Source organism: Lagenorhynchus albirostris, chromosome 11, assembly GCF_949774975.1.
Source record: "Lagenorhynchus albirostris chromosome 11, mLagAlb1.1, whole genome shotgun sequence".
NCBI lineage: Eukaryota > Metazoa > Chordata > Mammalia > Artiodactyla > Delphinidae > Lagenorhynchus > Lagenorhynchus albirostris.
The window spans coordinates 22,031,904-22,054,993 of NC_083105.1; the positions used below are offsets into that span (position 1 = coordinate 22,031,904).

General features: G+C 37.4%; 2 protein-coding genes across 7 annotated transcripts in view; one reads left to right on the forward strand and one right to left on the reverse strand.

Annotated features, from left to right (window-relative positions):
• ANKS1B (ankyrin repeat and sterile alpha motif domain containing 1B) overlaps positions 1-23,090 on the forward strand; it is a 1,163,439-nt gene that overhangs the window by 316,801 nt on the left and 823,548 nt on the right. The window lies entirely within an intron of this gene.
• On the reverse strand, positions 5,294-5,965 carry GARIN6 (golgi associated RAB2 interactor family member 6). The gene has a single exon (XM_060165510.1). It carries the CDS (start codon positions 5,963-5,965, stop codon positions 5,294-5,296), a length of 672 nt encoding a protein of 223 aa, XP_060021493.1.

Below are 23,090 nucleotides of genomic sequence, written 5' to 3' on the forward strand. Positions count from 1 at the left end.
CAGTGATTATTTTTCTTAGCACAATGGAATATCATAGAATAATGTGTGCCACTGAAGATTATGCACTACAATTCAAAAATGAGACCAGAACACTAAAACATCATTTACAATTTTGAAATCATTTCACTACTCATTAAGTCACTTTTAATTCTGTTGTGTCACCTTCAAATTTTTGTTGTGTACTGTGGTCTGCGAGCCCTTAGAGGAGTTTCAGAAATAAATAAAATAAGCCAAACAGAATTAGGAAATGTGAAGCCACAAAGAAAATATCTCTACATGAAGACGAAAAAGCACTTAATATGAAAAACGGTGTAATGGCAAAGGTATGTATATGTAGCCACGTAGAACATGAGTGCAAAAATAATCTAGGACAGAAAATAACTCATCATATCTCAAAAATATTATTTTCTGTTTTGCAACAAATATGAAACAGATTTGTCTAAGAAACCATTACATGTTTTTACATGTATGTCATAATTTGATCACAGCCACCCAAATTACAATATAAATTTATTGTAGCACACTAACTGGGATAATCAAATCAGCATATAGTACTTAAAGAAACTCTTCACCTTAATATGAACTATTTATAGAACTTTATGACAATTTATACTAACCATTAAAGAATTATTATCAATATATACTGGGCTATGAGATCCATAAAGGTAGAGACTATGTGTTGCTTGGTGTCTCCGATCTAATGCCAACATTGTTCCTGGCATGTTGTCAGAATTAAGTAGTAGTTGAATTAAATAATAAACAAATGTGTATGTTCTGTAGGGTTTCATTTCTTCACTTAAAGTTTTTACGTGTAGAGTTTTACCTCATATACAGAAGGGTGTACGAGAAAGGAAATTAAGAAACATAGGTTTTAATTTTATTAATATTCTCTTATCTGCTTAACAATTTACCAATAATTGAATGTTTTTACCTATTTTTTTGTTTTATAAAATTAACACCTTTGTATTTTTTATTTTAAAAGTAGAATTCTTATAAAATAGTAGGGCTCTAAGCTATCAGTAATATATGGCTGTATCTGGGTTCTCCATTACCTTACTAACATTTACTTTTATTTTTTTAATTTTAATTTATTTTGTTTTATTAGGTTTGGTAGTAGGCTTGGTAGTAACTTGCTTTTGGTTTACAATTTTAAAATATTTTTCTTTGACTATTTTTCTGTGGAGACTTGCATTGCTCCAATAGGTATTGAGTATTACTATTTTAGTAGTTACATTTACCATAAAATGTTTCCCAGCCTGCAGCTTTTCTTTTTTTCTTAATATTGTATGAGCGTATGTTGTGTAGTTTTTTAAACTATCAAATTCATTAAACTTCTTGGTCTTATTTTTTTGATCCATTTCATCCAGAATTCCTTTTAACAAATTTCAAATATGGCTCTATATTTGTTTTTAACTTGTTGATACATGGTTTTTCTATGACTTTCCATTTGGCAATAACTCCCATTACTTTCATTATATTTCATCCTGTTTGGCGTGGGGTTTCTTCTGAACCTCTTAATTTTCCTATTTTTAAAAACAATGACCCCCCTTTTGATATTTGTACATATATATGGCAGGAGAAATCATTATTGTATTAAAACTATTAACTGACATTGTCTGCTCTTTAAATTTATATTTTATAATTACTATGTCAAGTTTAAAAAGTATTCTTATTGGGATTTTAATTGTTACTGCATTAAATCTATAAATTTACTTGAGATGCAGTATGTTTTTTTTTAATGTCTTCAATCTAACAAATCAAAAGTAGAATTCTTTTACCAGCGTTCTCTTCTAGCCTTCTTTTACTAATGTTCTCAATTTGTGATGAGCTCCCCTTTAACATTTATATGTGTGTGTGTGTGTATATATATATATATATATATATACACACACACACACACACACATCCATATATCTATATAATTACAATAAAATGTTTAATGTGTGATGGTGCAAAACTATAAAAATACTTTATTATATTGCACAACAAAATTAATGTGCAATGGTTGGCACACTAGTATAGCTTAATACATTTATAGTTTAAAACTTTGATGTCATGTTGCTTTCTAGGCTTAATTTACCTTGTCCTGCCTCCTATTGGTTGCTTCTGTCCCTGGTTATGTATTTTGGAAGTTTTAGAATTTTCTTTGGCTAATAAATGTAGATCATAGATGGATCGGGATCTTTGAGAGTAATCTTTAGCATTTTATTCTGTCATCTGTTCATTTAATCACAATATCAAGTGAAGGGAAGGTTACAGATAGTTCAGAGCCTGATTGTAAATCCCTATTTAGTTTTATTACTACCCTTTCCTGTTAATAGAGCATGTTATTAGAGCAGAGAATTTGAGTTGAGTTGTATGGTGGATGATATTGCTTTCCTCCACCATCTTAGATGAAATGTCCACCTCTGCACCATGTGCAGTGCAGGGCTTTGAGGCTCTTTCCTAAAGAGTCAGTCCTGATGGGTGGAGACCCTCTGTTCACCATCCTGTTCACTCATGTAGCCTTCACTCGGTAAGGTTGAGATGAGGGGTCTGGATACTAAGTCTTTAGCTGTTTTGCAACATGCTTGCCAGCAGTCTCTGCTCCTGCAATCACCATACTCATGCTGCACCATGGGGAGATGCCAACAGCTCTTATTGATGGGCTAGAAGTACCCTCTGAGGACAAGAGGACTTGCAGTCCTTGCTAACAACAATATTAAGACATGTTGAAAGCAACCACTATGACCATGCTGACTGTACTTCCTCCTGGATCTAGGAAGGCTGCTCCTGCTGGGGTGTGTTTCTCTTTTGAGTCTGCAAACATGGTTGCAGTCATATGCACAGCACCAGTGGTGGTGCCTGTTGTTACAATTGCTCCTTTTATCAGGCTCTGTAGGCTTTGTAACTGCAGAATTATGTGAACTCTTAAATGCAGTATAAGTGGGAGGCATGATGAATTCATTCCTCCCCAGCATAATCATAATAGGTGGCCCCAAACACTTCAGGGTTTATGTGAAGGCTCCTGATGCTCACTTGATCTTGATTCCTTCCATAGAAATAGGTAGCATTTGCCTAGGGAAAGACAAGTAAAATAAAGTGAGACCAGAAAGACTGCTCCCTTCTATTCCTATAGCTAAACAAAAGAGCTTATAAGAATTTTGAGCTCTCAAGTCCACTCTCCCATTTGATGCAACAGTGCCCCCTACAGTATCTCCACAGTGACCACAATGATCATCCAATTTGCTTGGACAGTTTGTGTCAGTGAGAACACTTACTAAAATACACTTTTGTTAGTATTTCTGCTGGTCAGGTGGTATGTGCTTTAATATTTTGATAGCTACTAGCAAATTGTGCACATCTCACTGTCACTGATGTATACAAAAATCAGTACAAGGCAGTCACAGGGAGACATACATTCTGCAACATGTCAGCTTAGCTGGGTTGGAGTATGTTCAAGAATAGATTGGATGATGAAATTAGAACACTCCCTAACGCCATACACAAAAATAAACTCAAAATGGATTAAAGACCTAAATGTGAGGCCAGACACTATAAAACTCTTAGAGGAAAACATAGGCAGAACACTCTATGACATAAATCACAGCAAGATCCTTTTTGACCCACCTCCTAGAGAAATGGAAATAAAAACAAAAATAAACGAATGGCACCTAATGAAACTTCAAAGCTTTTTCACAGCAAAGGAAACCGTAAACAAGACGAAAAAACAACCCTCAGAATGGGAGAAAATATTTGCAAATGAATAAACGGACAAAGGATTAATCTCCAAAATATATAAACAGCTCTTGCAGCTCAATATTAAAAAACAAACAGGGCTTCCCTGGTGGCACAGTGGTTGAGAGTCCGCCTGCTGATGCAGGGGACACAGGTTCATGCCCCAGTCCGGGAAGATCACACATGCCGTGGAGTGGCTAGGCCCGTCAGTCATGGCCGCTGAGCCTGTGCCTCCGGAACCTGTGCTCTGCAACGGGAGAGGCCACAACAGTGAGAGGCCCGCATACCGCAAAAAAAACCCAAAAAAACAACCCAATCAAAAAATGGGCAGAAGACCTAAATAGACATTTCTCCAAAGAAGACATACAGATGGCCAAGAGGCACATGGAAAGCTGCTCAACATCACTAATTATTAGAGAAATGCAAATCAAAACTACAATGAGGTATCACCTCACACCAATCAGAATGGCCATCGTCAAAAAATCTACAAACAATAAATGCTGGAGAGGGTATGGAGAAAAGGGAACCCTCTTGCACTGTTGTTGGGAATGTAAATTGATACAGCCACTATGGAGAACAGTATGGAGTTTCCTTAAACTAAAAATAGAACTACCATATGACCCAGCAATTCCACTACGGGCATATACCCAGAGAAAACCATAACTCAAAAAGACACATGCATCCCAATGTTCATTGCAACAGTATTTACAATTGCCAGGACATAGAAGCAACCTAAATGTCCATCAACAGATGAATTGATAAAGAAGATGTTGCACATATATACAATGGAATATTACTCAGCCATAAAAAGGAACAAAACGGTGTCATTTGCAGAGATGTAGATGGACCTAGAGACTGTCATACAGAGTGAAGTAAGTCAGAAAGAGAAAAATATATTAATGTGATATCTATCTATCTATCTATCTATATCTATCTATCTATCTATCTATCTATCTATCTATCTATCTATCTATCTATCTATGGAACCTAGAAAAATGGTATACATGATCTTATTTGTGAAGCAGAAATAGAGACACAGACGTAGAGAACAAATGTATGGATACCAAGGGGGAAGGGGGGGGTGAGATGAATTGGGAGATTGTGATTGACATATATACACTATTATGTATTAAATAGATAACTAATGAGAACCTACTGTACAGCACAGGGAACTCTCCTCGGTGCTCTGTGGTGACCTAAATGGGAAGGAAATCCAAAAAAGAGGGGATATATGTATATGTGTGGCTGATTCACTTTGCTGTATAGAGAAACTGACACAGCAGTGTAAAGCAACTATACTCCAATAAAAAAATGAGAAAAGCTAGAGAAACATAAAAAAAAGAATAGATTGGATGGTCAGGATGCTGCAGATGGCAATACAATATTGGATATGAAATTAAGGGTTGCTGACAGCTAAGGAATCTCTGAAATACAGCCTTGGGAAACACTTTGGAGAAGTACTAGGAACCTCCTCAGTGTGCCATGGCCTCCAAATGAGGCTCATTTGGCCCTGAGTCCTTCCAAAAATCCATGTATTTTCCAGGTGAGCCTGTGTACCAAAGCCTCTGCAGGACCTTTAGCTCTTCTCCCTAAGCACCTTGGCCTCGTCTTTTAGAGATTGCGGAGTGCTTACCACTGGGCCCTTACTCTCTTCCTCAAACCCAGTTATGTCCAGAGTGTCCCTAGCTGGAATGACCTGGGTGCTGCTGTAAGCCTCCACTGGTGGTCTCAGGATGTAAATGAGGTTTTCCCACTGAATGAAAAGATCTCTTGTATCTGAAGGGGGACACAGCTGAAGGTAGAAAGAGCGGCCAGTGGTAAGCTTCAGGTGGAGCTGTTGTTTTTTACTGTTATGGATGGATATCTTTACAAACTTCAGGGGAAGCAGCCTGGTTAGCTCTAAGATCTGTGTAGGCTTTTTACCTCTTTCCTGGGTGGCAGGGCCATATCTGTTATAGTCATCACAGATAGCAGCTGGTCGGGCCAGCAGCATGACATCAGGTAGTGTGAGGCGGGGGCTGGTACGAACGATGCCGACAGTCACCATTCGGGCCCAGTTGTGCACATCAATCACTTCTCCTTTTCTGCTGACCTGTATAAAGTCACTCTCAAACACTGGTGCATAGTGGAATATAGGGTACTCCCCCTTGTACAGGTGTCGCTGCAGTTTCCCCATGGAGGTATTAAACTTGCTCATTGCAAGGCTGCCTTCGGCTTTGTAGTATGGTAATGTATATTGGCTGTTCATCGCTATCTTTTATCAAGACAGCTCCTAGAGGCTCCTCCGCACCTTCCTTACCACACCTTGCAGGGCGTCCTGTTTCCCTGGTCTCGCTGGCAGGTGGGCTAGCAGTGGTCTTCTGCAGGCTTTGTCTCTGAGTGACTGAGGACAGGGTGGGGGAGCTGATTACTAACTGCTCAGTGCTAGAGACAGTTGCTCCTGGACCTGACTGTGCCCTGCCTAGAGCATGGAGACGTCAGGACATGCAGAGGCTGAGGCCCCAGTAGATATCAGGGTGCACAGATGTTGATGTGCACAGATATTGGTATTCAGTTGTAATTCCACTGCACCTCTCCTCCAGAAACTGTAGCTTCCAACTAGGCCTAAACCCCTCACAAGGCCACACAGATCAGCAGACCACCCCTCCTCCCATGGGTGGATCTAAGGATCTTAATACGTACTGACAAATTGCTTTCAGAAAGGGTTAGACAAACTTTCTGTTAGGTATGAGTTAAAACATGCATACTGTCTTATCCAGCACTTCTAACTGCAGACAGTTAGAATTAATTGTAGACAGTTTACCTTAAAGAGAATTGGACAAGGTGGTAAACAAGCTGGATGTACAGAATGTTTATCAAGGTTTATTGTAGCAAAAAATATCATAAACAGGATTAATATCTTACAGTGAGGATTTGGTTAAATAAATTATGGAGCATTCTATGGAAGAATACTCTGAAGCCGTAAGAATGATTATGTAGTTCCCTATTTATTGAAATGAAAAGATATACCTGATTTTTTTTTTTTAAGAAAAAGAGCAAAACAAACATTTCGAACTAGCTTTATACTTGTGGTCCAATTTATGTAAAATCGTCTGTGTATGTGTGTTTGGGTATGAAAGTATAATATGTTCAGTGAAATGTTTAAAGTACTTATTTCTGGATGGTGTAAATTTTATTTTCTTTATAATTTCTATTTTTTTATTAGGATATTATTTCTATTAACAGGAAGAGTAAAGCTATTTTTATTAACAATATCTATTTTTACAGCCATCAAAAATTTTATGTTTTGACACACCCTCAAAATGCTGAGATTTTCCCTAGACATCTGTACCCTGACTACATGGTGAAAAGAGCCTTAAACATCACATTTATGCTCTATTCTTTACTCATTATCAAATTGGCCTACTAAAAAAGTTCTGAGAAATTTTGCCAGCTATTATAAATATTATAAATTCAGTAAGATTAAAATATCTTTATTGGCATGACAATATACATAACACGCACATACGTATGCACATAAAGCATAGTTTTTGAGTCTTCAGTTCTGTAAGTAAAAATGAACATTTTCTTCCCTTCATATTGAAGTATCTGGTTATTTCTGGTAATATGAATATTTTATTCTTTATTTATTGAGAGGCCTAGTCACATATCAATAGCAATTCTTACTGGCCTGTCCAAAGTCTTTATATTTTGATTTCCACTTCACGTCTACATTATTTATAATTAGCAAAAAGAATAAGCCTAACATACGTTTACTAATCAAACTAACCTTTCAAATGTATCCAAGAGGTTCTGGTATTTGTTGAAAGGAGTAGGTACCACTGGATACAGTATAATTTAATTTAGGTGCTTTTTAAAAAGTAAAGTGAAGATATACCGATTTTCTTAAAAACACTTTTATGCTGTGCACGTATGTTACAAGATATTTATCTTAGGCTTCTACTAGACCACTGAGCTAATTGCCTTGTCTCCAGGGAAACCAGAAGCTATATTACTTGTAGGGCCTAAGGACTTTCAGGATTTTTTCCTAACCAGTTATTAGACCAACAACAGTAGAACCTCTCTTACTTGGCCTGGTAACTATGAGTATCAGTGTAGTGTTCTGGCAAATATGTCTATTTTCATGAGTCTGATGAAGTTTATCTTAAATTCCTCTAGGTATTTAGAAAACTATCTTAATATTTGCTTCAGTACTTAAGAAGCTCAGATGGCTAAATAAAAATCTACCTGGAACTGAGATTAATAAATTCTTGGGAGACTAACCTAAGAAAACATTGGTACGATTTATGTCAGAGAATGTTTTGCCTATGTTCTCTTCCAGGAGTTTTATGGTGTCATGTCTTATGTATGTTTTGAGTTTATTTTCGAGTTTATTTTTGTACATGGTATGAGGGTGTGTTCTAACTTCATTGATTTACATGCAGGTGTCCGACTTTCCAAGTACCACTTGCTGAAGAGACTGTCTTTTTCCCATTTTATATTCTTGCCTCCTTTGTCAAGGATTAGATGACCATAGGTGTGTGGGTTTATTTCTGGGCTCCCTATTCTGTTGCATTGATCCGTATGCCTGTTTCTGTACCAAAAGGTAACATGCACCCCCATGTTCATAGCAGCACTGTTCACAATAGCCAAAACATGAAAACAACTTAAATGTCCATCAACACATGAATGGATAAAGAAGTTGTGATTGTATACGTATACACAATACTGTTCAGCCATAAAAAAGAATGAAATAATGTCATTTACAGCAACATGGATACAACTGGAGATTAGCATACTAAGTGAAGTAAGTCAGAAAGAGAAAGACAAATACCATATGATATCAATTATATGTGTAATCTAAAATATGACACAAATGAACTTATCTACAAAACTGAAACAGACTCATAGACAAAGGGAACAGACTTGTGGTTGCCAAGGGGAAGCGGGGAGGGAGAGGGATGGACTGGGGTTGGTAGATGCAAACTATTACATTTAGAATGGGTAAACAACAAGGTCCTACTGTAGAGCACAGGGAACTATATTCAATATCCTGTGATCAACTATAATGGAAAAGAATATAAAAAAAGAATGTCTACGTGTGTATTACTGAGTCACTTTGCTGCACAGCAGAGATTGGCACAAAACTGAAAATTAACTATAACTTCAATAAAAAAAATTTTTTAAATAAATTATTTTTATGTAAATGCAGCAGCTCTTAGCTTTTCATAGTTAGTCATTAGACATTCTTAAAATAAATTTATGTTCCTTCTCCTCTACATAAGAGTCTGTGTCACTGGGTAAATTATTTAACCTCCCTTATATTTGTCATCCTTGACATTGAGATGATACTTTAGGTATCGTTTAACTCCAGAATAGTTACGGTTTTGGATAGGGGTTTAACTTTTCCCCTGTAATAAAACTACTACATACTTTGGAAATATTCCAAACAAAAATAATAAAGAATTATTCAGATATTAACAGCTCTGGGAATTTGTGATGCAATACATAATCTTATTCTGTTGCTGAATTTCTTCTTGCCAAAACTTTTAAAAGAACCAACATTTGAAATATGGAAATGGCAAAAATGTTAGTTCAGTAAGATGAGCATTCAGTGGGGGCAGTGCTTAAAACTATGTAAGTGAAAATATGAGTTAAACATTTTAAACAGAATTCAGTTAATAATGGACATGGCTGTAGTAGGCAGATTAATTTCCTCCAAAGATGCCCATATCTAATCTTTACAACTTGTGAATATGTGACCTTACATGGCAAAGGGACTTTGCAGATATGATTAAGTTAAGGATCCTGAGGTAGGGAGATACCCTGGATTATTCAGGTGGACCCAGTGTGAGCCCAATGGTCCTTATGGTGATCCAGTGGGTAAGACTTTGTGCTCCCAATGCAGGGAGCCAGGGTTTGATCCCTGCTTGGGGAACTAGATCCCCCATGCATGCCGCAATTAACAAGTCCACATGCTGCACTAAGAAGCCCGCATGCCACAACTAAGAAGCCCACATGCCACAACTAAGAAGTCCTCATGCTGCAACTAAAGATCCCACCTGCTGCAATGAAGATCCCCTGTGCCACAACAAAGACCCAGTGCAGCCAAAATAAATAAGTAAATAAATAAATATTTAAAAAAGAAAAAGGATAGAGGGTCAAAGTCAGAGAAGGATATGTGATGATGGATACAGAGGTTGAAGTGATGTGGCCATGAACCAAGGAATGTAGTTGGCTGAAAAGTAGGAAATGCATTCTCCCCTAGAGGATCCAGCCCCACCAATACCTTGATTTTAGCCCTGTGAGAATCATTTTGGACTTTTGACATTCAGAACTATAAGAGAATAAATTTCTGTTGTTTTAAGCTACTGAGTTTGTGATAATTTGTTATAGCAGCCCTGGGAAACTAACACACATTTTGGTACCTAGAAGTGGGATGCTGCTGTAACAAATACACTAAAATGTGGAAGTGGCTTTGGAGTTGGACAGTGGGTCGGAGCTGGAATAATTTTGAGTAGCATGATAGAAAAAGCCTAGATTGCCTTGAACATAAATGTGACTATTAAAGATTCTTCCAGTAGGGCTTATAAGTAACTGATATGGTACAGAAAACCTATTTTGTCTTACCTAAATTGTCATAAACAGCACCATACTCAATGCTGAAAAGCAGAAAGAAGTTCCTTTAAGATCAGGAACAAGACGAGGATGAACACACTTACCACTTTTATTCAGCATAGTTTTGGAAGTCCTAGCCACAAGAATCAGAAAAGAAAAATAAAAGGAATCCAAATTGAAAGGGGAAGAAATAAAGCTCTCACTGGGAATTCACTTGCAGTCTAGTGGTTAGGACTCTGCACTTTCACTGCCAAGGGCACAAGTTCAATCTCTAGTCAGGGAACTAGGATCCTGCAAGCTGCATGGCGTGGCCTAAAAACAAAATAAAACAAAACCCCCCCAAAACAACAACCAATTCTCACTGTTTGCAGATGACATGATACTATATGTAGAAATCCTAAAGTTGCCACCAAAAAACTGTTAGATATAATAAATGAATTCTGTAAAGTTACATGATAAACAATTGATATACAAAAATATGTTGTTTCTATACACCAACAATGGACTATCAGAAAGAGAAATTAAGGAAGCAGTCCCATTTAGAATTGCATCAATAAGAATAAAATACCTAGGAATAAATCCAACCAAGGAGGTAAAAGACCTGCTGTTCAGAAAACTATAAGCCTCTGCTGAAAGAAATTGAAGATGACACAAAATAATGGAAAGATACACTGTGCATATGGACTGGAAGAATTAATATTGTTAAAATAACCACACCTCCAAAGGCAATCTACAGATTCAATGCAATCTCTGTCAAAATACCCATGGCATTTTTCACAGAACTAGAACAAATAATTCTAAAATTTTTATGGAAACACAAAAGATCCTGAGCAGCCAAAACAATCTTGAGAAAGAACAAAGCTGGAGGTATCATGCTCCCTCATTTCAAACTATACTACAAAGCTATAGTAATCAAAATAATATGGTACTGGTGCAAAAACAGACACATAGATCAATGGAACGAAATAGAGATCCCAGAAATAAACCCACACTTATATGATCAATTAATCTCTGACAAATGAGGCAAGAACATACAATGGGGAAAAGACAGCCTCTTCAATAAATGGTGTTGGGAAAACTGGACAGCTACATGCAAAAGAATCAAACTGGAATACTTTCTCACACCATATACAAAAAAAACCCCTCAAAATAGATTAAAGACTTAAATACAAGACCTGAAACCATAAAACTGCTACAAGAAAACATAGACAGTATGCTCTTTGACATCAGTCTTAGCAATATTTTTTTGGTTATGTCTCCTCAGGCAAGGGAGGTAAAAGCAAAAATAAACAAATGGGACTACATTGAACTAAAAAGCTTTTGCACAGTGAGCTAAACTATCAACAAAAGAAAACAGCCTACTGAATGGGAGAAAATATTTGCAAATGGTATATCCAATAAGGGGTTAATATACAAAATATACAAATAACTCATTCAACTCAACATCAAAACAAACAACTTGATTAAAAAGTAGACAGAGGATCTGAATAGACATTTTTCCAAAGAAGGCATACAGATAGTCAACAGGCACATGAAAAGATGCTGAACATCACTAGTGGTCAGGGATATGCAAATCAAAACCGCAAAGAGATACCAGCTCACACCTGTCAGGATGGCTGTTATCAAAGACAACAAGAAAAAAAACCCAAAAAACAAATAACCAGTGTTGGCTAGGATGTAGAGACAAGGGAACCCTGCTGCACAGATGATGCGAATGTAAACTATTGTCGTTGCTATGGAAAATAGTATGGCAGTGTCTCCAAAAATTAAAAATAGAACTAACAGACAATCCAGCAAATCTACTCCTGGGTATTTATCTGAAGAAAATGAAAACAGTAGTTTGAAAAGATATATGCACCCTTATGTTCATTGCAGCATTATTTATAATAGCCAACATATGGAAGCAGCCTAAGTGACTATCAATGGATGAATGGATAAGAAGGTGTGGTATATACATACACAATGGAATATTACTCAGCCATAAAAATATTCTTGCTGTTTGTGACACCGTGGATGGACCTAGAGGGTATCATGCTAAGAAAAATGTCAGGTAAAGAAAGATAAATACCATTGAATGTAAATGAATGAGAAAATATAAACAGATTCATAGATACAGAGAACAAACTGGCGGTTTCCAGAAAGGAGGGGGTGAAGGGCTGAGTGAAATAGGAAGAGAGGTTAAGAAGTACAGTCTTCCAGTTATAAGTCATGGGGTTGTAATGTGCATCATAGGGAATATAGTCGATAACACTAATAAATTGGTATGGTGTTAGGTGGTAACGACTTATTGTGGTGATCGTTTTGTAATACATAAAAATATTGAATCACTGTGTCATACAGCTGAAACTAATATAATATTGTAAGTCAATTATACTTCAATAAAAATACTTTATTGCTAAAAACTATCCATCATCTGATCTGAGTCTTCAGAGAGTTACAATCTTTTTGCTGGTGGAGGATTTTGCCTCAATGTCAATGGCTGCTGACTCATCAGGGTAGTATTTGCTGCAGGTTGGGGTGGCCGTGCCAATTTCTTAACATAAGGTCATAATGAAGTTCGCTGCATCAACTGACTCTTCCTTTCATGAATGATTTCCCTGTAGCATGCAAGGATGTTTGATAGCATTTTACCCACAGTAAAACTTCTTTCAAAATTGGAGTCAATCCTCTCAAACCCTGCAGCTGCTCTATCAACTAATAAGTTTATGTAATATTTGAAATCCTGTTGTCATTTTAATAATCTTTACAGCATCTTCACCAGGAGTAGATTCCATCTCAAGAAACCACTCTCTTTGCTCATTTGTAAGAAGCATCTCCTCATCCATTAAAGTTTTATCATGAGACTGCAGCAATTCAGTCACATCTTCAGGCTTCACTCCTAATTCTTGTTCTCTTGCAGTTTCTACCACATCTGCAGTTACTTCCTCCATTGAAGTCTTAAACTCCTCAAAAGTCATTCATGAGGATTGAAATCAACTTCTTCGAAACTCTTGTTAATGTTAATATTTTGACCTCTTCCCATGAATCATAAATGTTCTTAGTGGCATCTAGAATGGTGAATCCTTTCCTGAAGGTTTTCAATTGACTGCCCAGATGCATCAGAGGAATCATAATCTATGACAGCTTAGCCTTACAAATGTATTTCTTAAATTGTAATACTTGAAAGTCAAAATGACTCCTCGATCCATGGGCTGCAGAATGAATATTGTGTTAGCAGGCATGAAATCAACATGAATCTTGTACATCTCTATCGGAGCTCATGGGTGATCAGGTGCTTGTCAGTAATATCTTGAAAAGAATTTTTATTTTTTCTGAATAATATCAACAGTGGACTTAAAATATTCAGTAAACCATGTTGTAAGCAGATGGACTGTCATCCAGGATTTGTTTTTCCATTTTTAGAGCATAGACAGAGTAGATTTAGCATAATTCTTTAGGGCCCTAGGATTTTAAGAATGTTAAGTGAGCATTGGCTTCAACTTGAAGTCACCAGCTGCATTAGTTCCTAATATGAGAGTCAGCCTGTCCTTTGGTGCTTTGAAGCCAGGCATTGACTGCTCTTTACCTATGAAAGTCTTCTTCTTCCAATATAAGGCTGTTTCTCTAAATCGAAAATCTGTTGTTTAGTATAGCTACCTTTATTAATTATCTTAGCTAGATCTTCTGAATAACTTGATGCAGCTTCTGCATCAACATTTGCTTCTTCACCTTACACTTTTCTTTAATTTTTTTTTTTTTTCCAGCACGCGGGCCTCCCACTGCCGTGGCCCCTCACGCCGCGGAGCACAGGCTCCAGACGCGCAGGCCCAGCGGCCATGGCTCAGGGTCCAGCCGCTCCACGGCGTGTGGGATTTTCTCGGACCGGGGCCCGAACCCGTGTCCCCTGCATCGGCAGGCGGACTCCCAACCACTGCGCCACCAGGGAAGCCCCACCTTACACTTTTATATTTTGGAGACAGCTTCTTTCCCTAAACCGCATGAACCAATTTCTGCTAGCCTTAAACTTTTCTTCTGCAGTTTACTTATCTCTCTCGGCTTTCATAGCATTGAAAAGAGTTAGGGACTTGCTCTGGATTAGGCTTTGGCTTAAGGAAATGTTGTGGCTGGTTTAGTCTTCTGTCCAGACCACTGAAACTCTCTACATCAGCAATAAGGCTGTTTCACTTTCTCATTTGTGTGTTCACTGCAGTTGCACTTTAAATTTTCTTCAAGGGCTTTTCCTTGGCATTGACAACTTGGCTGATTGTTTGGCGCAAGAGCCCTAGCTTTTGGACTGTCTCAGCGTTCAGGGTGTCTTCCTCACTAAGCTTAATTGTTTCTAGGCTTTGATTTAAAGTGAGATAACATGCGACTCTTCCTTTCACTTGAACACTTATAGGCCACTGTAGAGTTATTAATTGGCATAATTTCAATATTGTTGTGTCATGGAAAAAGGAGGCCTGAGGAGAGGAATAGAAAGGCTGGTTGGTGGAGCAGTCGGAACACACACATTTATCCACTGTTTTCCTTTTTACTTGGGCACTGTTCATGGAGCTCCCAAACAATTACAATAGTAACATCAAAGATCACTGATCACAGATCACCACAATATAATAATAATGAAAAAGTTTGAAATATTGTGAATTATCAAAATGTGACATGGAGACATGAAGTGAGCAAATGCTTTGGAACAAAGGCAGTTATAGACTTATTCATTGCAGGGTTGCCAGAAACTTTGAATTGGTACAAAATCTGTGAGCACAGTTACGTGCATCGCAATAAAATGAGGTATGGCTGTAAATGTATAATAATGTAAATCTGTATAAGTATATATGCATATATATATATATATATATATATATATATATATATATATATATACAGTGTGTATTTTTAATTCTGTAATTTATCCTGGGTTCCTTCCCGCTCCCAAACTAATGATCAGTTGTACCAGCACCATTCATTGAATAGTCCAGCCTTTCTCAGTTGATTTTTTTTTTTTGGCTGCGTTGGGTCTTCGTTGCTGTGCTCAGGCTTTCTCTCTAGTTGTGGCGAGCAGGGGCTACTCTTCGTTGTGGTTCTCAGGCTTCTCACTGCAGTGGCTTCTCTTGTTGTGGAGCACGGGCTCTAGGCGCACGGGCTTCAGTAGTTGTGGCACGCGGACTCAGTAGTTGTGGCTTGCGGGCTGTAGAGTGCAGGCTCAGTAGCTGTGGCATATGGGCTTAGTTGCGCCATGGCATGTGGGATCTTCCCAGACCAGGGCTCGAACCCATGTCCCTTGCATTGGCAGGTGGATTCTTAACCACTGCGCCACCAGAGAAGTCCCTCTCTATTGATTTTAAATGTTACATTTGCGTACATTTCCCTGTTGAACTTAAAAAAAAAATGTGGTTAAATACACATTTAATATAGTAACCATTTTAAAGTATACCACCACTCTACTTTCTATCTCTTGATTTTGACTACTCTACCTCACTTAAGTGGGATCATATCAGTATTTGTCTTTTTGTGACTGGCTGTTTTACTTAGCATAATGTCCTGAAGGTTTATCCACATTATAGCATGTTTTAGAATTTCCTTCCTTTTTACAGCTGAGTAATATTCCATTGTATCTGTGTACCACATTTTGTTATCCATTCATCCACTGATGGATTCTTGGGTGGTTTCCACCTTTTGGGTCTTGTGAATAATGCTTCTGTGAATATGGATGTGCAAATACCTCTTTGAGATCCTACTTTAAGTTCTTCGGATAAATACACAGTAGTGAAATTTCTGGATCATATGGAAATTCTAGTTTTAATTTTTCGAGGAACCACCAGACTGTTTTCTATAGTTCCGCACATCATTCATTTCCACCAGCAATGCACAAGTGTTCCAATTTCTCCACATTCTCATCAACACTTGTTATTTTCTGTTTTTTTTTTTTTTTTGATAGTAGCTACTCTAATGGGCTTCAGGTGACATTTCATTGTAATGTTAATTTGCATTTCTCTAACAATTAAGTGATGTTGAGCATATTTTCATATGCTTGTTGGTCATTTGTATATCTTCTTTGAAGAATCTCTATTCAAGTCCTGTATCCATTTTAAACATTTGATTGTTATCTTTTTTTTTCTTTTTAGTTTTAACATCTTTATTGGACTACAATTGCTTTAAAATGGTGTGTTAGTTTCTGCTGTATAACAAAGTGAATCAGCTATACGTATTCATATATCCCCATATCTCCTCCCTCTGTGTCTCCCTCCCACCCCTCTAGGTGGTCACAGAGCACCAAGCTGATCACCCTGTGCTGTGCGGCTGCTTCCCACTAGCTAAATATTTTATATTTGGTAGTGTATATATGTCCATGCCATTCTCTCACTTCATCCTAGCTTACCCTTTTCCTCCCGACGTCCTGTAGTCCATTCTCTACATCTGCATCTTTATTCCTGTCCTGCCCCTAGGATCTTCAGAACCTTTTCTTTTTTGTTGTTTTTAGATTCCATATATATGTGTTAGCATACGGTATTTGTTTTTCTGTTTCTGACTTACTTCACTCTGTATGATAGACTCTAGGTCCATCCACCTCACTACAGATAACACAGTTTCATTTCTTTTTATGGCTGAGTAATATTCCATTGTATATATGTGCCACATCTTCTTTATCTGTTCATCTGTTGATGGACACTTAGGTTGCTTCCATGTCCTGGCCATTGTAAATAGAGCTGCAATGAACATTGTGCTACATGACTCTTTTTGAATTATGATTTTTTTCAGGGTATATGCCCAGTAGTGGGATTGCTGGGTCATATGGTAGTTCTATTTTTAGTTTTTATAGGAACCTCCATACTGTTCTCCATAGTGGCTGTATCAATTTACATTCCCACCAACAATGCAAGAGGGATCCCTTTTCTCCACACCCTCTCCAGCATTTTTTGTTTTTAGACTTTTTGATGATGGCCATTCTGACTGGTGTGAGGTGATACCTCATTGTAGTTTTGATTTGCATTTCTCTAATGATTAGTGAAGTTGAGCATCCTTTCAAGTGTTTGTTGCAATCTGTATATCTTCTTTGGAGAAATGTCTATTTAGGTCTTCTGCCCATTTTTTTTTTTTGCGGTACGCGGGCCTCTCACCACTGTGGCCTCTCCCGTTGCGGAGCAGACTCAGCGCAGGCTCAGCAGCCATGGCTCACGTGCCCAGCTGCTCCGCAGCATGTGGGATCCTCCCAGACCGGGGCACGAACCCATGTCCCCCACATTGGCAGGCGGACTCTCAACCACTGCGCCACCAGGGAAGCCCTCTGCCCATTTTTTGATTGGGTTGTTTGCTTTTTTGATATTGAGCTGCATGAGCTGCTTGTATATTTTGGAGATAAATCCTTTGTCAGTTACTTCATTTGGAAATATTTTCTCCCATTCTGAGGGTTGTCTTTTCATCTTGTTTATGGTTTCCTTTGCTGTGCAAAAGCTTTTAAGTTTCATTAGGTCCCATTTGTTTACTTTTGTTTTTATTTCCATTTCTTTAGGAGGTGGGTCAAAAAGGATCTTGCTGTGATTTATGTCGTAGAGTGTTCCACCTATGTTTTCCTCTAAGAGTTTTATAGTGTCTGGCCTTACATTTAGGTCTTAATCCATTTTGAGTTTATTTTTGTGTATGGTGTTACAGAGTATTCTAATTTCATTCTTTATATGTAGCTGTCCAGTTTTCCCAGCACCACTTATTGAAGAAACTGACTTTTCTTCATTGTATATTCTTGCCTCCTTTGTCATAGATTAGGTGACCATATGTGCATGAGTTTATCTCTGGGCTTTCTGTCCTGTTCCATAGATATATATTTCTGTTTTTGTGCCAGTATCATACTGTTTTTTGTTTTTTGTTTTCAAATTGAAGCTTCTTTTATTTTTTATTATCACATCCCACTAAAAATATAAATAGTTCCCTGTGCTATATACTACATCCTTGTTTCTTATCTATTTTTTTTTACATCTTTATTGGAGTATAATTGCCTTACAATGGTGTGTTAGTTTCTGCTTTATAACAAAGTCAATCAGTTATACATATACATATGTTCCCATATCTCTACCCTCTTGCGTCTCCCTCCCTCCCACCCTCCCTATCCCACCCCTCTAGGTAGTCACAAAGCACCGAGCTGATCTCCCTGTGCTATGTGGCTGCTTCCCTCTAGCTATCTATTTTACGTTTGGTAGTGTATATATGTCCATGCCACTCTCTCACTTTGTCACAGCTTACCCTTCCCCCTCCCCATGTCCTCACGTCCATTCTCTAGTAGGTCTGTGTCTTTATTCCTGTCTTACCCTTACGTTCTTCATGACATTTTTTTTTCTTAAATTCCATATATATGTGTTAGCATACGGTATTTGTCTTTCTCTTTCTGACTTACTTCACTCTGTATGACAGACTCTAGGTCCATCCACCTCATTACAAATAGCTCAATTTCGTTTCTTTTTATGGCTGAGTAATATTCCATTGTATATATGTGCCACATTGTCTTATCCATTAATCCGATGATGGACACTTAGATTGTTTCTGTCTCCTGGCTATTGTAAATAGAGCTGCAATGAACATTTTGGTACATGACTCTTTTTGAATTATGGTTTTCTCAGGGTATATGCCCAGTAGTGGGATTTCTGGGTCATATGGTAGCTCTGTTTGTAGTTTTTTAAGGAACCTCCATACTGTTCTACATAGTGGCTGTACCAATTCACATTCCCACCAGCAGTGCAAGAGTGTTCCCTTTTCTCCACACCCTCTCCAGCATTTATTGTTTCTAGATTTTTGATCATGGCTGTTCTGACTGGTGTGAGATGATATCTCATTGTAGTTTTGATTTGCATTTTGATTTGCATTGATGTTGAGCATTCTTTCATGTGTTTGTTTGCAGTCTGTATATCTTCTTTGGAGAAATGTTTATTTAGGTCTTCTGCCCATTTTTGGATTGGGATGTTTGTTTTTTTGTTATTGAGCTGCATGAGCTGCTTGTAAAATTGGAGGTTAATCCTTTGTCAGTTGCTTCATTTGCAAATATTTTCTCCCGTTCTGAGGGTTGTCTTTTGGTCTTCTTTATGGTTTCTTTTGCTATGCAAAAGCTTTGAAGTTTCATTAGGTCCCATTTGTTTATTTTTGTTTTTATTTCCATATCTCTAGGAGGTGGGTCAAAAAGGATCTTGCTGTGATTTATGTCATAGAGTGTTCTGCCTGTGTTTTCCTCTAAGAGTTTGATAGTTTCTTGCCTTACATTTACGTCTTTAATCAATTTTGAGCTTATTTTTGTGTATGGTGTTAGGGAGTGATCTAATCTCATACTTTTACATGTACCTGTCCGGTTTTCCCAGCACCACTTATTGAAGAGGCTGTCCTTTCTGCACTGTACATTCCTGCCTCCTTTATCAAAGATAAGGTGACCATATGTACATGGGTTTATCTCTGGGCTTTCTATCCTGTTCCATTGATCTGTATTTCTGTTTTTGTGCCAGTACCATACTGTCTTGATTACTGTAGCTTTGTAGTATAGTCTGAAGTCAGGGAGCCTGATTCCTCCATCTCCGTTTTTCATTTCAAGATTGCTTTGGCTATTCGGGGTCTTTTGTGTTCCCATACAAATTGTAAAATTTTTTGTTCTAGTTCTGTGAAATATGCCAGTGGTAGTTTGATAGGGATTGCACTGAATCTGTAGATTGCTTTGGGTAGTAGAGTCATTTTCACACTGTTGATTCTTCCAATCCAAGAACATGGTATATCTCGCCATCTATTTGTATCATCTTTAATTTCTTTTGTGAGTGTCTTAAAATTTTCTGCATACAGGTGTTTTGTCTCCTTAGGTAGATTTATTCCTAGATATTTTATTCTTTTTGTTGCAATGGTAAGTGGGAGTGTTTTCTTGATTTCACTTTCAGACTTTTCATCATTAGTATATAGGAAGGCCAGAGATTTCTGTGCATTAATTTTGTATCCTGCTACTTTACCAAATTCATTGATTAGCTCTAGTAGTTTTCTGGTAGCATCTTCAGGATTCTCTATGAATAGTATCATGTCATCTGCAAACAGTGACAGCTTTACTTTTTCTTTTCTGATTTGGATTCCTTTTATTTCTTTTTTCTTCTCTGATTGCTGTGGCTAAAACTTCCAAAACTATGTTGAATAAGAGTGGTGAGAGTGGGCAACATTGTCTTGTTCCTGATCTTAGTGGAAATGCTTTCAGTTTTTCACCATTGAGGACGATGTTGGCTGTGGGTTTGTCATATATGGCCTTTATTATGTTGAGGAAAGTTCCCTCTATGCCTACTTTTCGAGGGTTTTCATCATAAGTGGGTGTTGAATTTTGTCGAAAGTTTTCTCTGCATCTATTGAGATGACCATATGGATTTTCTCCTTCAATTTGTTAATATGGTGTATCACATTGACTAATTTGTGTATATTGAAGAATCCTTGCATTCCTGGGATAAACCCCACTTGATCATGGTGTATGATCCTTTTAATGTGCTGTTGGATTCTGTTTGCTAGTATTTTGTTAAGGATTTTTGCATCTATGTTCATCAGTGATATTGGCCTGTAGTTTTTTTCTTTGTGACATCCTTGTCTGGTTTTGGTATCAGGGTGATGGTGGCCTTGTAGAATGAGTTTGGGAGTGTTCCTCCCTCTGCTATATTTTGGAAGAGTTTGAGAAGGATAAGTGTTAGCTCTTCTCTAAACGTTTGATATAGAATTCGCCTGTGAAGCCATCTGGTCCTGGGCTTTTGTTTGTTGGAAGATTTGTAATCACAGTTTCAGTTTCAGTGCTTGGTATTGGTCTGTTCATATTTTCTGTTTCTCCATGATTCAGTCTTGGCAGTTTGTGCATTTCTAAGAATTTGTCCATTTCTTCCAGGTTGTCCATTTTATTGGCATAGAGTTGCTTGTAGTAATCTCTCATCATCTTTTGTATTTCTGCAGTGTCAGTTGTTTCTTCTCCTTTTTCATTTCTAATTCTATTGATTTGAGTCTTCTCCCTGTTTCTTGATGAGTCTGGCTAATGGTTTATCAATTTTATCTTCTCAAAGAACCAGCTTTTAGTTTTATTGATCTTTGCTATCATGTCCTTCATTTCTTTTTCATTTATTTCTGATCTTTATGATTACTTTCCTTCCGCTAACTTTGGGGTTTTTTTGTTCTTCTTTCTCTAATTGCCTTAGGTACAAGGTTAGGTTGTTTATTCGAGATGTTTCCTGTTTCTCCAGGTAGGATTGTATTGCTATAAACTTCCCTCTTAGAACTTCTTTTACTGCATCCCATAGGTTTTGGGTCATCGTGTCTCCATTGTCATTTGTTTCTAGGTATTTTTTGAATTCCTCTTTGATTTCTTCAGTGATCAGTTCGTTTTTAAGTAGTGTATTTTTTAGCCTCCATGTGTTTGTATTTTTTACAGATCTTTTCCTGTAATTGATATCTAGTCTCATAGAGTTGTGGTCGGAAAAGATACTTGATACAATTTCAATTTTCTTAAATTTACCAAGGCTTGATTTGTGACCCAAGATATGAACTATCCTGGAGAATGTTCCATAAGAACTTGAGGAAAATGTGTATTCTGTTGTTTTTGTATGAAATGTCCTATAAATATCAGTCAAGTCCATCTTGTTTATTGTATCATTTTAAGCTTCTGTTTCCTTATTTATTTTCATTTTGGATGATCTGTCCATTGGTGAAAGTGGGGTGTTAAAGTACGCTACTATGAATGTGTTACTGTCAATTTCCCCTTTTATGGCTGTTAGTATTTGCCTTATGTAGTGAGGTGCTCCTATGTTGGGTGCATAAAGATTTACAATTGTTATATCTTCTTCTTGCATCGATCCCTTGATCATTATGTAGTGTCCTTCTTTGTCTCTTCTAATAGTCTTTATTTTAAAATCTATTTTGTCTGATATGGGAATTGCTACTCCAGCTTTCTTTTGGTTTCCATTTGCATAGAATATCTTTTTCCATCCCCTTACTTTCAGTCTGTATGTGTCTCTAGGTCTAAAGTGGGTCTCTTGTAGACAGCATATATATGGGTCTTGTTTTTGTATCCATTCAGCCAATCTGTGTCTTTTGGTGGGTGCATTTAGTCCATTTACATGTAAGGTAATTATTGATATGTATGTTCCTATTCCCATTTTGTAAATTGTTTTGGGTTCGTTATTGTGGGTCTTTTCCTTCTCTTGTGTTTCTTGCCTAGATAAATTCCTTTAGCATTTGTTGTAAAGCTGGTTTGGTGGTGCTGAACTCTCTCAGCTTTTCCTTGTCTGTAAAGGTTTTAATTTCTCCATCAAATTTGAATGAGATCCTTGCTGGGTAGAGTAATCTTGGTTGTAGGTTTTTCTCCTTCATCACTTTAAATATGTCCTGCCAGTCCCTTCTGGCTTGCAGAGTTTCTGCTGAAAGATCAGCTGTTATCCTTATGGGGATTCCCTTGTGTGTTATTTGTTGTTTCTCCCTTGCTGCTTTTAATATGTTTTCTTTGTATTTAATTATTGACAGTTTGATTAATATGTGTCTTGGCGTGTTTCTCCTTGGATTTATCCTGTATGGGACTCTGTGCTTCCTGGACTTGATTAACTATTTCCTTTCCCATATTAGGGAAGTTTTCAACTATAATCTCTTCAAATATTTTCTCAATCCCTTTCTTTTTCTCTTCTTCTTCTGGAACCCCTATAATTCGAGTGTTGATGTGTTTAATGTTGTCCCAGAAGTCTGTGTCCTCAGTTCTTTTCATTCTTTATTCTTTATTCTGCTCTGCAGCAGTTATTTCCACTATTTTATCTCTAGGTCACTTATCCATTCTT